This window comes from Balaenoptera physalus, assembly GCF_965194825.1.
Source record: "Balaenoptera physalus genome assembly, chromosome: 5".
NCBI classification, from domain to species: domain Eukaryota; kingdom Metazoa; phylum Chordata; class Mammalia; order Artiodactyla; family Balaenopteridae; genus Balaenoptera; species Balaenoptera physalus.
In genome coordinates, this window is record NC_138884.1 from 75,172,280 (window position 1) to 75,190,954 (window position 18,675).

General features: G+C 39.0%; 1 protein-coding gene across 1 annotated transcript in view; it reads left to right on the plus strand.

Annotated features, from left to right (window-relative positions):
• Window positions 1–18,675, plus strand: part of PDCL2 (phosducin like 2) — a 67,735-nt gene that overhangs the window by 31,915 nt on the left and 17,145 nt on the right. The window contains exons 5-6 of the mRNA XM_082464492.1: window positions 6,000–6,208; window positions 9,940–17,461. Coding sequence (XP_082320618.1) covers window positions 6,000–6,208; window positions 9,940–10,097 — 367 coding nt within the window. The 3' untranslated portion in view covers window positions 10,098–17,461. The remainder of the gene's footprint in view (window positions 1–5,999; window positions 6,209–9,939; window positions 17,462–18,675) is intronic.

The window sequence follows — 18,675 nt, forward strand, 5'->3', positions numbered from 1 at the left end:
TGATTTAAGTTAGGCAGTACGTGTTTTTCTAATATGACCTTTAGTATGCTATCCACTAAAATAAAGCAGTATCTAGATTTGTAACAGGTTATACTTATCAGGATATATATGTATACATATATTCTGAAATGTAAATTAAACATATAATGCATTTAATTTGTTTTTCTCTTAGCTTTTTGTTACATAAATTGATATATAACATCACTTAGCGTTAGGCTGATTTCTGAGGATTTTGTAGATGCTGGAGGTGCAAAGGCATATAAGGCATCTATCTCTCCCATTAAAGAAATTTCAGTAGAGGGAGACAATTAGATATAATAATAATGTCTTTTAGGTGCTATGATTGAATTCTATACAGAGTAGAGTAAAGGCACTGAAGAGGGAGTAGTAAGTTCTACTCTTGGAGGGTGGAAGTACAGAACTTTCTGTGAAATAATTCTTGGTCTTGGCCTCAAAAATTAAGAAAAGATTCCCCGAGTTTACAGAGTTGGAGGAAGTAGACAGACTGAATGGGGTATTTCCGATGGGGTATGCAGCTTGAACAAAGGTACAGAAATAAGAGGGATCATCTTGCTTTAGAGGACCTTGAGTAATATGGTGGCAGGCAGACAGTAATGCTGGAGAGATAGGCAGGAGCCAGACCACAGAGAACCTTGAAAGCTACACTGAGCCCAGACTTTATCCTGAAGACAGTGAGGAGCCATTGGAGGATTTTACAATCGAGGGAAGGGCATTTGTTACATGATGAGATTTTCCTGCTGCGCCAACTTTGTCAGTAGGGTCTAGGATGGGTTTGGGGAACCATGACTGGAAACACAGAGACCACTTAGGACAATCTGATGTTGCTCAGATGAGACAGGAAAGGAGGAAAGCAGTAGAGAAAGAGAGGTGAGGTTAGGTATAAGATTAGGAGGTAGAATCAATATAACTTGATTACTTATTAGATATTGTAGAGGAAATGGAGATATTTTGGGCTGAGTGCACTGAGAAAATACAGATGTATTATGGTACAATGTATTATGGTATAGTTTAGATGAGAAAAGCTATAGATGAGCAGCTCATGAGCCAATATCAAAGATTACTAAATTAATGTATGTTTATATATGTCAGATGAAAATAAAATATTTAAGTTAAAATTATTTTTGTGTGATTCCCTGCTTTGACTTTTTTACCTTTGGTCCAGCTTTATCCATTTCCCCCACCTCTGGCAGCCACCAATCTGTGCTCTGTATCTATGAGGATTTTTTTTCTTTCTTTCTAGATTCCACATATAAGAGAGCTTATATGGCATTTGCTTTTCTCTGTCTAACTTATTTCACTTATCATAATACCCTTTAGGTACATTCATGTTGTCCCAAAAGGCAAATTTTTGTTATTTTTTATGGCTGAATAATATTCCATTGTATATATACCACAGTTTCTTTGTCCATTCATCCATTGATGGACATTTAGGTTGTTTCCATATCTTGGCTATTGTAAATAATGCTGCAACGAATATGGGGGTGCATGTATCTTCTCGAGTTAGTGTTTTTTTTCTCCAGATAAATAACCAAAGGTAGAATTGCTAGATCATATGGTAGTTCTATTTTTAATTTTTTGAGGAACCTCTATACTGTTTTCCATAGTGGCTGTACCAATTTACATTCCCAGCAACAGTGCACAAGAATTCTCTTTTCTCCATATCCTTGCCAACATGTTATTTCCTGTCTTTTTGATAATAGCCATTTTAATAGGTGTGAGGTGATATCTCACTGTGGTTTTGATTTGCATTTCCCTGATGATTAATAATGTTGAGTATATTTTCATGTACCTGTTGGCCGTCTGTATGTCTTCTTTGGAAAAATGTGTATTCAGATCTTCTGCCCATTTTTAAATCAGATTTTTTTTTGCTATTGAGTTATATGAGTTCTTTATATATTTTGATATTAGCTCCTTATCAGACATATGATTTGCAAATATTTTCTCCCATTCAGTAGGTTGCCTTTCATTTTATTGATAGTTTCTTTTGGTGTGCAGAAGCTTTTCAGTATAATGTAGTCTCATTTACTTTTGCTTTCATTGCTCTTGCTTTTGGTGTCAGATTCAAAAAATCATTACCAAGACCTATGTCATTGCTTATGTTCTCTTCTAGGAGTTCTGTGGTTTCAGATCTTACATTCAAGCCTTTAATCCATTTTGAGTTAATTTTTGTGTATGGTGTAAGATAGGGATCAAGTTTCATTTTTCTGCATGTGGCTGTCCAGTTTTCCCAACACCATTTATTTATTTATTTATTTATTTATTATTATTATTTTTTAATAATGAATTGGCAGTTCTAGGCCTAGGTCTTTTTTTTTTTTTTTTTTTTAATTTATTTATGGCTGTGTTTGGTCTTCGTTTCTGTGCGAGGGCTTTCTCTAGTTGTGGCAAGCGGGGGCCACTCTTCATCGCAGTGTGCGGGCCTATCACTATCGCGGCCTCTCTTGTTGCGGAGCACAGGCTCCAGACGCGCAGGCTCAGTAATTGCGGCTCACGGGCCCAGTTGCTTCGCGGCATGTGGGATCTTCCCAGACCAGGGCACGAACCCGTGTCCCCTGCATTGGCAGGCAGGCTCTCAACCACTGCGCCCCCAGGGAAGCCCCCAACACCATTTATTGAAGAGACTGTCCTTTCCCCATTGTATATTCTTGCCTTCTTTGTCATAAATTAACCATATAAGGTGTGGGTTTATTTCTGGGCTCCCTATGCTGTTCCATTGATCTTTGTGTCTATTTTTATGCCAGTGCCATAACATTTTAATTACTATACCTTTATAATACAGTTTGAAATCAGGAAGCAAGATGCCTCCAGCTTTGTTCTTCTTTCTCAAGATTGCTTTGGCTATTTGGGTTTTTTGTGATTCTATACAAATTTTAGGATTATTTGTTCTCTTTCTGTGAAGAATTCCATTGGCATTTTGATAAGGATTGCATCGAATCTGTAGATTGCTTTGGGTACTATGAACATTTTAACAAAAATAATTTCCAATCCATGAGCACAAAGTATCTTTCATGTTTGTTTCTTTTTCAATTTCTTTCATTAATGTCTTGTAATTTTCATTATGCAGGTCTTTCACATCCTTGGGTAAGTTTATTCCTGGGTATTTTATTCTTTCTGATGCAATTATAAATGGGATTGTTTTCTTTATTTCTCCTTCTGATAGTTCATTATTAGTGTATAGAAACAGCTGGTTTTTGTGGATTGATTTTTTTTATCTTGCAACTTTACTGAATTCTTTTATTCAGTTTTTTTTTTTTGATGGAGTCTTTAGGGTTTTCTACATATAATATCATGTCATCTGCAAATAGTGACAATTTTACTTCTTCCTTTCCTATTTGGATGCCATTTATTTATTTATTTATGTATCTTGCCTAATTGCTCTGGCTAGGACTTACAATATGATGTTGAATAAAAGTGGTAAGAGTGGGCATTCTTGTCTTGTTCCTCATCTTGAGGAAAGGCTTTCAACTTTTCACTGTTGAGTATGACATAAGCTGTGGGCTTGTCATATATGGCCTTTATTATGTTGAGATACGTTCCCTCTATACCCACTTTGTTGAGATTTTTGTTTTTTTAATTTGTGAAACAAGTTTAGCAAAATATATTGAGGATAAAAGCCAGAAACTGGCAAAGAAAAGCCAAATTAAAAAATATACAAGTCTTCCCCCAAATATTGATAAGACTTAGCGCATTACCATTGATTTCAGTTTTCAGGGTTCGTTTAAAAATGGAGCAAGAACTCAAAAGTACATGCGAAGCACTTTGAGTGCAGAAATCCTTATTCTTCCTCTATCATTTATGTTTGTCTGGCCTACAATGAACTAAACTGCAATTTTTTTCTTAGTGGTTCAGCTTTATCAAGTTTTTCCAAAGCATGCATTTGATTTTCTTAAGAACTACAATGATTTTTGTTGTCCCATTTTTATTTATTTGTTAATTATAATAAAATGTGCAGTGGGCATAAATAGGTGTAGAGGGAAAAAACAGACAGAAGTCCAGAAGGGTTACCACCTGTCTGGGGCATGCAGTATGCCCTGGCATGAGCCACTCAGTTAAGAGAGCTTCGACTTCAACTATAGGTGTGACAGGTTTTAGGAGCTGAGAATACAAAGGGGAATAAGATGCTTTTATGGTATAGTACAAGAGGCCAATTAAACATTATATATATATTTTGAAAGGACATATAAAGTGTAATACAAGAGAAAAAAGTACTAATTTTGTCTGTTTAAAGAACTTTTCCCAAATTAACATCAGTTCACACAAATATTTCTTTCCTCTACGCTGTTGTTTCAAATATGCTCTATATGAATGATGAGAAAATGCATACAAAGGAGAAATACATGTATCAAATTCAGTGATTTTTTTTTTTTTTAAAGAAAATACTGATAAAGATCAGTTTTTTTTTTTTTTTTTTTGGTTGAGGGAGGAGGGGAGATGAAGTTCATCAGCTGTTGATATCAGAATGGATAAGACTGCCCAGTGAATGTGTCTAGAATTAGAAAAGGGTCTAGGACATAATTACAAGGAATATCTACATTTGAGGTATAGACAGAAGAAGGAAGTCAAAGGAGTAAAAAGGAAATTAATAGAAAGTGTTATCCCTTTAACAAGGGAAGTGAACAGAACATAGAGATTTGTTTTTATCTTTTTCATCTAGGCTGTGACCAGAAGGAGAGAGGGTAGTTTATTAGAGGGAGAGTGAGAAGGGACTTTTTAAAAAATTTAGTAATTTGAATATGTTTATGTAAAGTGGAGAAGGAAAGGTTAAGAAAACAGGAAGAGAGGGAAGCAGAATAACAAATAAAGGCCCCATAGGAAATGGAAAGAGTGTGGGATAAAGCAGAGCATTAGCTTTGAAAGAATTTGATAAATCTGTGAGTGAGTGATAGACTGAGAGAAAAGGGACTAATTGAAGTGTGAGTGTGATGAGAGTTAAGTGATAGAGCAGGAAGAATTGTAGGTTTTGGTTACATTTCCAATCAATTTTAAATTTCTGATAAAGAATAGTTCTGGATGATGGGGAACAGGATATGGCATGTCAAAGAGAAGGATGGATGAAGTTTGTTAGAGTAAAGGAATTCAAGGAAGCTTGAAATAAGAACTTCAAATGTGATGATCTCATGTGGAAATAAACCCTTGATGAAGAGTTGGGATCCCCTTGTTTCAATTCAGAGCTGCTAAGGAGTCCCTAGATATGTCCTGTTTTTTTCTTTTCTTTTTTCTTTCTTTCTCCTCCCCCCCACTGCCCCCCCCCCGCTGCCGCCATGTGCTATAAACTAGGAACTGGCTCGATTAAATTGATGCTAAGTCAGATGTGGTTAGCTTCAGTTAGGCAGCAAACTCCCGTGTTAGCAAGCTTCATTCCCAGGCTATAACGGTGTTTGTAATAAACATCAGAGAACTTGGGACTTCCCTGGTGGTCCAGTAGCTAAGGCTCCATGCTCCCAATGCAGGGGGCCTGGGTTCAATCCCTGGTCAGGGAACTAGATCCCACAAGATGCAACTAAAGATTCCACAAGATGCAACTAAAGATTCCACAAGGTGCAACTAAAGCTCCCACAAGATGCAACTAAATATCCCACAAGATGCAACTAAAGATTCCACAAGATGCAACTAAAGATTCCACAAGGTGCAACTAAAGCTCCCACAAGATGCAACTAAATATCCCACAAGACGCAACTAAAGAAACTGCATGCCGCAACTAAAAGATCCCTCATGCTGCAACGAAGATCCTGTGTGCCACAACTAAGACCCAGTGCAGGCAAATAAATAAATAAATAAATATTTTTTAATAAAAATCAGAGAACTCTATAGTTCATCATTACTAAAGGTAAAAATAGAGGCTAGCAATTGATATGCTCTTATATTAAAAGAATATCTAAAGATATATTTTTGTCATGGAGATGTTTCACTTATTTTATTAGATTGAGATGAGTAATCTTGTTTTTTAACGACGTTGTGTGTACTGTTTCTCTTTTTAGCATCCCAATGTGTTCGTTGGTTAACCAGCATCTTAGTCTCCTAGCAAGAAAGTTTCCTGAAACTAAATTTGTTAAAGCCATTGTGAATAGCTGTATTCAACACTACCATGACAATTGTTTACCAACAATTTTTGTTTATAAAAATGGTCAGATAGAAGGCAAATTCATTGGAATTATAGAATGTGGAGGGATAAATCTCAAGCTGGAAGGTAATGATGTTACTTTTAAATTCATTTGTAAAAAAACTTCTATAAATTAACATATATCATGAAAGTTTATTTTCATAAAACATAAGGTTTTCCCTCTTATTTCTTATTTCCTCTTACTTCTCTTTCTTCTTAGATGCCTCCAGATTAATTTTCCTACAGTAATACTATCATAACATGCATTTGCTTAAATCCTTAATGGTTCCTTGTTTCAAATAAGTTAAAAATTCAGAATCATATGCTTGAAACTTTCAGCCCATCTATACAATTATACTTCTCAGTGCTTCCTAGTTGCTGCTCCAGCCAGGCTGGTCTTCAACCACTACCCCAGATGCACTTAACTCATTTATGGCTTTATACTTTGTTTCATACTCTTTCCCTGTACCCCAAATACCCTACCCTACTTTTTTCTTCCATCCAAACCCTATTCCTTCATGGGTCTCCTAGGTTACCGTTTATTCCATTATGTGATTCTGGACCAATTTATAATCTGTTTTCATCTTCTCTACTGAATTTCTATAGCATATATTCTCTATACAACTTATTTTCCACTTACCTACATACTGTCAGATTTTGTTGGTTAACCAATTCCCTTTGAGTTTTGTCTCCCTAACAGGTACAAGGACTATGCCTACTACTATTTTCTTTTTGACAGTACACAGCACAGGACTTTATATTTTTACCTTTTTTAATAATGTTTACTTTCTAACCTAGTTCTAAGACCATATTCTTCAGTTAGTCATTTCTTGGAACTGCTTTAATCCTGTATTATTAAAATCTTTCTCTCAGACAATCGTATTAAAGCCATTGTGAATAGCTATTTTTAACAGTTCTTTCTTTCACTCTCTCATTCCCCTAAAACTGCTTTTGGCCTTACTAAGACCTCCAGTATTTTGATTGTTCCAGAATTTTCCTTCTCCCAGTCTCTAAGGCCCCTCTTTGTTTTACTACCTTGTTTTTTCAGCTTGTACCTTATCCTCTAAATTTAAAAACTACGTAAGAATACAGACAATAATATAATAAATATTCATGTAATCATTACCAAAAATAACAAATGTGAACATTTGTTCATGTTTGCTTCAGCTATTTGTTTATTATTGAAAAAACAGTACAGATATTGTTGAGGTTGCCTGTATTTCCATTCCTAATCCTGTTCCCCTCCCTGCCTCACTAAGCAATCACTATCATGAATAGCGTGTTATCTGGTCCATGCTTTTTAAAATTGTTATATTTGAAAAAAATTTTTTAATTGTAAAATACACATAACATGAAATTTACCATTTTAACCATTTAAAAATATACAATACGGTATTATTAACTATAGTTATTGTGGTATACATTACATACCTGGGACTTAATTTATAAATAATGTTATTTTATTTAATCATTTTTAAGTATATCTTTAAGTGACATTAAGTATTGATATATTTTCACTGTTGTGCTGCTATCATCACCATTATCCATCTCTAGAACTCTTTGCATCTTGCATAACTGCAACTCTATATCCTTAAACAGTAACTCCCTATTCTCTGCTCCCTCCAGCCCCTGGCAACCACCATTCTGCTTTCTACCTCTGAATTTGACTCCTCTCAGTATCTCGTATAAATGAATCATACAGTGTTTGTCCTTTTGTGACCGGCTCATTTCACTTGGCACGATGTCCTCAAGGTTCATCCATGTTGTAGCATGGGTCAGCATTTCCTTCCTTTTTAAGGCTTTAAGCCTGAATAATATTCCATTGTATGTTTTTATAGCACATTTTGTTTACCCATTAATGTGTTGATGGAAAGATTTGTTGCTTCTATCTTTGGCTGTTGTGAATAATGCTGCTATGAACATGGACATGCAAATAACCTGTTCTAGTCCCTGTTTTCTGTTCTTTTGAGTGTATACTCATAAGTAGAGTTGCTAGATCATATGATAATTCTACTTTAGTTTTCTGAGCGACAGCATACTGTTTTCCATAGGGGCTGCACCATATTGCACTCCCACCAACAGTACACAGGAGTTCTAATTTCTCTGCATCCACACCAACACCTGTTATGTTGTTTTGTTTTTTAAAATAGTAACCATCCTAATGTATGTGATGTGTTTTTCCCCCACTGGCTTTTACTATTTCCAGTGTCATTTTTCAGGATTAAAAAAAATGCTTCAATCTGTTTCTGAAATTTCTACTATGTTCCACTGGTCTGTTTTTCTATCCCTGAATCAATATAGCACTGTGTTAATTACTGTACCTTTCTAACAATCGAGTTGTCTCTAGTAGGGCAAGTCTTTTTCAAAATTTAATATAAATGTTGGAATTAGTCAAGTTCTGTGAGAAATACTGTTGGTTAGTTATTAGAATTATATTTATAGATTAATTGTTGGAGACTTGATATCCTAATAATAGTGAATGTTCCTATCCATGAATAAGATATAGCATGTCACTTATTTTTGTCTTCTTTCATTTTTTGGTAATTTTCCTCATAAATATATTTACAGTTGGCCCTTGAACAACACAGGGGTTAGGAGCACTGACCCCATGCAGTCGAAAATCCACACATAACTTTACAGTTGGCCCTGTATATTGCAGTTCTGCATCTGTGGATTCAACCAACCATGGATCATGTAGTACTATAATATACATTTACTGAAAAAAATCCACGTATAAGTGAACCCCTGCAGTTCAAACCTGTGTTGTTCAAGGGTCAATTGTATTACTTTTCATAATGTAATATATTTTGTAATTTTCCTCATAAGTGTATTTTGTAATTTTCCTCACAAATGGTCTGTTCATTTATACAGTGATTAGGAATAAATTTAACAAATAAGGAATTTGCAGGGTTGGGGGATTTTGGTTATCAGTTCAATTCTTTTCAGTTTCTCTCTTGAATATGTTTTCATAATTCACATTTTTGTTGAAATCTTCCCACTAAAATTTTCAAATGTATTGGCATACTTTTTTTCTCATAGTAGTCTCATGGCTTTAAAATCTTTATCTTGGTTATGCCCCATGTAAAATCTTTATATTATTTGGTTTCTTTCCTTTACTTGTGATCATTTTGGCCCAAGGTGTGTCTATTAGTCTCTTCAAAGAATCAACTTTTGATTTTGTTGGTCACCTCTACTGATTTTGTTTTTCTACTTTTGCTAAAGTCTTTTCTTCATTATATGCCTCATTCTGCTTTCTTTGGGTTTACTTTGGTTTTTTCCCTAACTTCTTTTTATTTATTTATTTATTTATTTTTTTGATAGCACTCCAGTTTATTTATTTATTTATTTTTGGCTGTGTTGGGTCTTCGTTTCTGTGCGAGGGCTTTCTCTAGTTGTGGCAAGCGGTGCGGGGGCCACTCTTCATCGCGGTGCATGGCCCTTTCAGCAGCCGTGGCTCACGGGCCCAGTTGCTCCGTGGCATGTGGGATCTTCCCACACCAGGGCTCGAACCTGCGTCCCCTGCATCGGCAGGCAGACTCTCAACCACTGCGCCACCAGGGAAGCCCTTCCCTAACTTCTTGATTTGTACTTTCAAAGCACTATTTTCAGTCATTTTAAAATAAACATTTTAACCATAATTTCTCCCTTTAAGTATAACTTTTCTGTATCCAATGTGTATCTTGATATTGTAGTACTTTCATTGTAATCTAGTTCTAAATACATCATCATTTCCACATTAATTTTATTAGAGTCAACTTCTGTTTCATATAGATGTTCCAAGATTTTTATCTGATTTATTGATGGATTATTTATTGCAGAACTTGAATGGAAGCTAGCAGAAGTTGGAGCAATACAGACTGATTTGGAAGAAAACCCCAAAAAAGTCATTGTAGATGTGATGGTATCTTCAATTAGAAACACTTCTATTTATGATGACACTAATAGTTCAAACAGTGATAATGATGATACCAAATAGAAATATTTAATAAATAGCTTTAAAGTGTTTATATATGGAATATTTTATTTGCCACTGCCTTTATAATCAAAGATCAGAAAATTCATAAATAAATTTCTTTTCTTTTTTGTATTAGAATTATAGCTTATATGTCATTATAAAAACTTTCAGGTATTTTAGAATATTCATTGCCTCCAACAAAACTAGAATTTGTACTGAACCCTTAATATTTTTTTGTGATTTATCCTTTTTCGGGTCCTTATTGGACAAAAACAAAAATATTACAAGTCCTCTGTGTTGCCTGCTCACTTCCAAAGAGCCCTATGGGTAAAAATGATGAAAGAGAACCATGAAATTTCATTTAATTTACTTCAATCAATATTGAAGTCTATTATTTAGGGGCTTTGAATGAAAATACTTAAATTTATGACCATACGACTTTTCTTTGAAATCTCTTACCTATTAAAAAAATTAACCAATCAACAGAAAAAATGCAATTTAAAGATTCTGAAAAGTACACAAGAAACTTCTCCACTCATTATTGTAGTTTTTAATAGTTGTTCTATTATTAAGTTAGAAAATATTGACTTACTAAGTATACTCACTCACAGTTAGGCTACAGAATCATTAGAACTGTATGACATTGTAAGTCATACAATGTAAGTTTCTAAATCATGAGGAGAAGTGAGAAAAATATATTGTGAGGCTTACCTATGTTTTAATAGTAATCACAGAAGAATTCATCATGAGAAAATATGTAATACGAGGACACTGAAGAAGACCTGCAGGATGTTTTATCTTGGCTTAATAATTAACACCACTTTTAGAGAAAATGGTGTTAAATCCAGCATGTAATAATAGTTCAATAACAGATTTTATTCTTCTACTATTTTTGTATTGATGACCCATCATTCTGATTATGGATATTCACTGATGTCTGTGAGAGAATCTAGACTTTAAATGATTAGATTACAAAAATAAATTGGTGAGAATTGAGGCAGTTTAACACGGAATCAGAAAAGGCTCTTTGCTGTTCTTGGGGGTGAGTTGGGATCACAGAGGCTGCAGAGAATGATGAAGTAGAGGAAAGTTAAATACAGATTGAGTAAGGTAATGATAATTTATTTCACCAGATAAGGTAAAATCAAATGATCTAACTTTGGAAAGAATCAGGAAGACCCCTTCTGAGATAGCAAAGAAAGGTTTTGAAAATATACATATTGGGATGAAGGGAAGGAAAGTTGGGAGTTGCACACAGTGGTCTTTATTATAGCATTATGCACACATATCAGAGACATAATTACCTATAAGATCCAACTCCTGCAATTCTCTAACAAATGGATGGAAAAATTCCTATTGAGGATAAAACAGTTGTGGAAATTAAGGGAAAAGCCATATTATCATAAAGTTAAAATGTAACTTTAATGCCATCTAATACATATAAGTATAAACATTATTTTCCTTCCAATTGAAACTAAATGCAAAAGGTTCCCCTAAATGTAATCTTTTTTTAGTAAATCCATATTTTCCTATTTCCATTTTTAAGTTAAAATTAACAGAGGAAGTACTAAAAGTATTTAAGATGTCTGAATAAAAAGATCCATATTTCTTTTAACTCTTAACTCAAATCCACCAGGTGGCAGTAGTTTTTACATACAAGCACAGTTCATGAAAACTTTAACATTTGTAAAATTCATAAAATTATAGCATGTTAGAGGTGGCTGGTTTTGATTCCAGCCTCAGCCTTTTTCAAGTAACGCACACACACACACACACACACAAATACATTCTTCTAGCAAGTACTCGTGCTTGCCAATACAGGTCGGTACTATTTCATACCCTACTTCATTTATACATTCTCACTTAAGTAGGGTATAAATAATTGTTAGAATGTGGGGGAATTATTTAATATTTAATATTGTGTTTCCCATTTTATTGAATGAATTTTTATTTGCTGGGATAAACACTTAAAAGGTTTTTTGAAATTGCCAATATTCAAACATTTTTGACCTACAAAAATGGATATTTCACATAGCCCACCTAATATTTTTCTCTATTCCTTGCTGCCAACCATGCTGTACTGAAACTCTCTTCCCTACTTTATAGTGTCTCTTATTGGTCAAAGTGTGGTCCTAGAATCAGCAGCCTCCCCAGGGAGCTTGTTAAAAATGCAATCTCTGGCCCCATCCCAGACTAGCTGAATTGGAATTTTTGTGTTAATGAGATCCTCAGTTGATTAAGCTGCACTAGTTAGCAAGTCCCCTAAAGACATCTTGAACATATTCTTTAACTCTTCTCTCACACTTTTGGTTATGAAAAGTCTGTCTGGTTTAAAACTCCAATTTCAGTTCCCAGGCAAGTGTTCTCTGGCTGAACTTGTGACTCAGGAACTCTGAAGATGGAAGGTGGAGTTTGTTTTTAGCCAATTACTTCCCTCCCTTTTCAAGGTCCATTCTCTGTGGTTTGGGAACTGGGAGGGAGATTAAGGAAGAAAGGGATAAGTTTCTCTTAACTGGATAAATACAATCCATATTGCATCAAAATGTTCACTCTTTAATGGGCACATTGAGTTCTAGAAACTCAGAGGCAGCCTCTCCACTGCACGGTTCCTTGATACGGGCGATCAGTCTGCAGCTCTTTCTCTTTTGATCTCTCTCAGTTCCCACTCCCAGAAGTATACCAGCCTCTTGCTGCTAGAATTTCTTTTCCCCTTAGGTGTCAAGATGTTTCAAACCCGGAAGGCACTTTCTCCGCAGCACTGATGGACCCTGTAGAAATTTACATATCCTTGCCATGCCAAATTGTAGGAGTTACATTATTCCAGCCAACTTCCTGGCTAGCAGTTTCTCTCCAAGTCTCTATCCTCCTGTTCATGTAGTTGGATGCAGAGCATATCAACAATCTGCAAGAGATGAGATGCCAGTCTCTTCTTACAGTCACTGCAGTTTCTCTAGCTGATTCTGTTGGAGCCTTGTTCACTTAACTTAGAGTGGGGTGGGGAATAAATGGGAAATGAAAAGCCACAGTGCTCTCCAGGAACCTCATAAGACATGGCTCCAATGATTCTCTCATCCTCCTCTTCTCTTGTGTTCTGCTTATATGCCTGAAAGTGGGAGTGGGAGGTTTTGACCATGTTAGGTCCAGTTTTGTCCAGCTTGTAGTCTTGGCTGAAGGAGTAAGTATGTGGGTCCAAATGTAAGCAGCTATTTAGAGGGTGAGTACTTCATGTTCTTTGTTGCCTATTTTGGACCTCATTCAGCAGCCTCTCATACAGGTGTTAGCTGTGTCTATTACAGTGCTATATATTCTTGTGGGTCCTCAAATACTCAATTACTAACACAGGACTAGTGTTTCACTAACCGTTTTCAGTTTATCTCTCCTTTGTACTTTAATACACATTGCTAAGTTTACCTCCTGACAAGACTATAATCTGCCTACAATCATAATTTGGAATATAAGAATGATCCTAAAAATCTTCTAGCATGTTTTAACTTTCATCTCATTCATTCATTCATTCAATCATTCATTTAACTCAAGCATTGAAATGGATGCTGCATGTACAGTGGTGAAGAAAACACATGGTTCTTGCCTCCTGGAATTTACCATGTAGTGGTGACAGGGGGAAGATAGTTAATAGATAAGAAAACAAATATCAAAAAAAGCACAGTAATAGAGAATAACTGTGGGTACTACGTGCGGGGGGCAGGTGAGAGGTAGGAGGGAGACCTCTTAAATAGGGTAGGTAGATCTTTGAGACATGAAGATTGAGTAGGAACCAGCCAGGAGAAAAGGTAGGAGGGTGGTCCAGGCAAGGGCACAGCATATACCAAAGTCTGAGAATACACAGAGGTTAGCAAGGAACTGGAAGTGTTATAGGAAAAGAAGAAAATGGTAGGACATCAGGTTGGAGAGGTAGCAGGGGCTAGATCAAAGAGGTTATTATGGCCACAATTAGGAATTTGGATATAATGGGAAACAATAAGGATTTTAAGTAGGAACATGTGATTTTATTTATATTTTTAAAAGAATACTCTGGCTGCTCTGTGGAGAAGAGATTGAAGGGAGCATCTAAGATATTTGAGACAGTCAAGAGGAGACATCAGATAGACAATTGGATATGTGTTTGGAACCCAAAGGAGAGGTGTAGGCTGGAGTTGCAAATCTATGATGAGTTTCAACCATTCCTAGGGTTTCAACAACAAATCATAAAAATCTAAAACCACCCATCCTTATCACCTAACCTTTCTGCAGTAGTTTGTAAGTTACACTTGATCATCACAATTCTGAGATGCTTTTCTTCTCACTTTACAGATAAATACCCTGATGCTCAGAGAAATTACTTAACTTGCTCAGTGTCTCTTAGTAAGTATTAGTCAGGATTTAAGCCTAGACTTTTGATTACAAAGTTTATAATACCACCTCATATCCTCATATTATTGACTTCCCTCTATTTTAAAGGCTCTAGAAAGGATAAGAGTAATTGATTAAACCGTGAAGGATTCTTAAAAAAAAAAAAAAAAAACCCTAACAGTATATTCCCTATTATGCATATCAAACTTCCCATGTTCTAATTCACCTTAAACTATAGTGGTAAAACTAGGAATGTCAAGGAAAGGATGGATGAGAGAGGTATTATGAAAGAACAGAAAGGACATAAGGACACAGGGAACTAGGGGAAGAAATTGAGCAAGAGATCTAAGACCTACACAAAAAGGAACATCATTAATAATAGCCAATGTGGGATTTCTTATGTACCAGGTAGTACCATACACACACACACACACACACACACGCACACACACACACACTCTATATTCTTTATCTTCTCTCAATTATCCTATGAGACAGGATTATTATTATCCTTTATTTACAGATGAGGAAAGTGAAGAACAGAGAAATAACTTACTCAGAGTCATGCAGATATTAAGTAGTGGGGCTGGAATAAATCCTGGCCTTTAATTCCCAATTCTGTACTCTTAGCTACTAAGCTATATTGCCTCCATCAAGACATCAACTGTGGAGATCAGCTGGGAAGGGAGTTGGAAATGCTCAGTTTAAATTATAGCAAGGTGGACAAGAAGAAATGAACAATATTTGAATTACATAAATTGTGTTTAAGGAGAGGATTTAGGCTGGGGGACAATTTAGGGTCTATGAAACTATGAGGTAGGATTTTTCTTTTAGGGAAAAGTGGAGTCTGGCAGTTGGAAATGTGATTAAAAATATACAGTTTCGTCTTGGAGAGAATATGGGTAGAAAGATAACTTGTGAACTGAGCCACGGGAAATGGCTGGGTGGTGGCAGAGGACTGAGCAGAAAAACGGGATTATCAACAGGTCTTGGTAAATGATTAAATACATAAAGTAAGAGAGGAAGGAGTCAAAGATGAACATGATATATTCCTAGTGAGTAAGAGGACAATGGAACCATTAAAAAGGGCAAAGGTATTTTTGAAGATATGTGGTTCTAGATGATGCAGAATATATCACTTTCTCTAGAATAAAATCCAAACATCCACATCCTAGGAAAAGCGTTCAAACCCTCTTGTCTAGTTGAAACCTTCCTTATCAGTATTATTAATCTTGCCTCCTCTCTTGCTACCAGTATGTTAGGACTCATGATCGCAAGTGACAGAACACTTCTCATTGGTTTAAGCAATAAATACATGAAAGAATTTATCGAGTAACTTAGCTGAAATTTCCAGAATTATCTAGTCCACAATGGATTCAGGGCATCAAACATGTCTCCAGGCCAAATCTCCATTTTTGAATCTGCTTTCTTCCACGTTGCCTTCTTTCTCAGAATCTGTGAGTGGGAAGATGGCTTCAGGCTTCCATTTTTCCAGACTTAAATCCACTGGAAAAGAGAGATCACCCTTCTTAGTAAGTCTAACCTAAGGCAGAGGATTAACTCAAATATGTTTTCCTCTGGAGTCCTGCCCCAGCCATATGGTCTGAGAGTGAAGAAAGGATAGTTCTCCAAAGGAAATGATCAGATTAGGGAAAGGCTGCTAAGCAGGAAAAAAAATGTCTACTAAAATCCTGTCATATGATGACTCCATCATGCTTTCCCACTGTCGACAGAAAAATCCTCAGGTGAATGATCAGGGATCTGAGTAAGTTCCTCGATTCTGATGTTCCTTTTCTCTTGAGTACACTGCAAGAATCTGAAATGTTTACTGAGATGAATGTTACCTTGAAGGAAGGATTTTATAGTCACAACAGTTGTTTATTTTTTGAAACAAGAAAATGGCTTCTATTTCAAACCCCAAGGACATTCATTAAAATATGAAAACTATTAGGAATTAGGAAAGTAAAAGATCTCTTTTCCAATAATTTTCAACTACTGAAATGTGCTTTCCCTTGTGAACCAAGTGTGTCTTAACCATCGAGGGAAGTAATTTCCCCCTAAGATAAGGGGGAGATATTCACACGTTTTTCTAACATAGGAAGCAGTGCAAATTAGGGTCCTGGTTTATCCCCACTGCTTCATCTCCCATCTTCCTTTATACTGTCACCTGGCCTTTAGGGCCAAGTAAAAAACTCCAAAGGAGCACATCCATACCTTCTTTGGCTTCCCTCCTCCAGCCAAGGATTCACGTCCGGTCTCCCCAGGCCCACCCTCCAATAAGAAGCAACTAAAGCAGTGCACCTGCAGGAGAGGGGAAGGGAAGAGTCTGGAGATCCAGTCACCTTCACAAATCCCCTCTTCCAGTCCAAGGAGACAAAACGCAAGTGATACCATTGGAAGGGGAAAAAAGTCTTTCGCCCGCTAACACCCGAAAATTTTTTCCTGGCGTTGGCAAAATGATTTGCTTTTCAAGAGAGAGAGGGTCCGCTTTTTGGCCTCTGCATCCCTCATACAAGAAACTCTCCTTTCTTTCCTCCTCCTCGCTCCTCGAATCCAGGGTGAAAACCAAAGCCGCCCTGAGCCAAAGTTAACACTCCCGGGTTCGGCCGCACCCTCAGCCGACCAGGCCCCGCCTCCCCTGCTTTCCAGTAACCGGTGCGGGGAAGGAGCGCCAGGGAGATCTCGGTTTTCCTGCACGGCCGGCGGCGGCCGCGGATCGCGGAAACGCGCGGCCCAAGGGAGCGGGAGTCTCCTCCGGCGCCCGGAAACCCCTTCGCAGCTCAGGGCTGCCTAACGGAGCAAGTCGCATGCGCACCGAGACGCGCCAGGGAAAGGGAGAGTGAGGGGAGGGGCGAACGCAGAGCACCGGCCGTCGGAGCCCGAGGCGGGGGGGGGGGGGGGGGGGGTCACTGATGACGCATGCGCCGAGAAGAAGTGCAATCACAGCCTCGGCTTGCGGCGACCGGCTTAAAAAAGGAAACACCCGAGACCGAGAGGGCGAAGGAAATCTGGCCGCCGACGCGTGCGCGCTCCCGGTGAGTGGCGCCCCACCGGGTGAGCCCCGCCGGTATGCTTGCCTGGGCGGCGCATGCGTGCTACCGGTGCTGGTGGAGGAGGGGAAGGAAAGGGAGGGGGAGGAGGAGCGGGAGGCAGTCGCGGTGAATTGTTTGGGGGTGGGTGGGGGGCGCCGCTCAGCCGCAGGTACTGCCTGAGTTGGGAGCCACGGCGTCTTCCGGGCTCAGCCGGGTTAGCTGTTCCGAGTCACCGCAGCTAGGCTCCAGGGTGGGGGAGGGAAGAAGCCGGAGCCGCCGCAAGCCACACGGTGAGGGCGCGGGGAAGGGGAGGGAGCGGGGGGCGGTGTGTACGGGGCCGGGGGGCGGCGGCCAGGGGAGGGGCGGGCGGGTGCTGAAGCCCAAGTTTTGCCCGTCGCCCTAGTGTGTCTTTTCTCGGGAGTTGGGGCGGAGGCCCGCCGCAGTTGAGGGGCCCTCCGGAAAAGCTGGGGTTACCTGCGGGGCAGGGGCGGGATTGGGGTGCACGGCGGGGCTGGGTAGCTGGAGCGCGCTCTTGGGCTGGGGCCGATTCGAGCGGCAGAGCGGCCGGGAAAGCCGGAGACCGGGTGCGGAGAGGGCTTTCGCTGGGGACCCGTTAGGCCTTGTGACCCACTTTATTCCTGTCACAACTCGGGCACGTTTGGAGCGGAGCCCAATGGGGCGCCAGGACGGCCAGCTCCTCCGGGGAACCCCCGCCCTCCCGGCCCTCGGCCCTCGGCCCTCGGCCCTCGCGCCGCGGTCCGCAGTCCGTGCGGCGGCCACCGCCGCCCGTGGGCTGGTTCCGTCAGTGGTCGCGGTTCCGGGGCTCGGTCCCCGGGGAGCGCGCGGCTCCGCGCGTCCGACTCGAGCGACTGCGCGGGTTCGAGGGTGCCCCGCGCGACGCCGCTCCTCCTTCCTTCCGTCCACCCGCGCCCGCCTGCTCCCTGTCACCGCGGCAGCTGGCTCTTCTAGCTGCCTTCCCGCCGGCGAAGCCGGACTCTCTAGCTAGTCCTGGAGCTCTGGCCCCAGGAGTGTAGTTTCCAACGCGTAGCGCCGCAGAGCTTATATTCTTGAGTGCGTTTTCGCCGGTGTAGAAGTCGTCCTGTTAGTAATAGTGAGCAGAATCCTGAAAGGTAAAAGCCTCGGCCTCTGACCTGGCAAATGAAAGATCGAATCAGGTGGCGGTTTCTTGCTATCAGAATGCCACGCTCTACGACTTT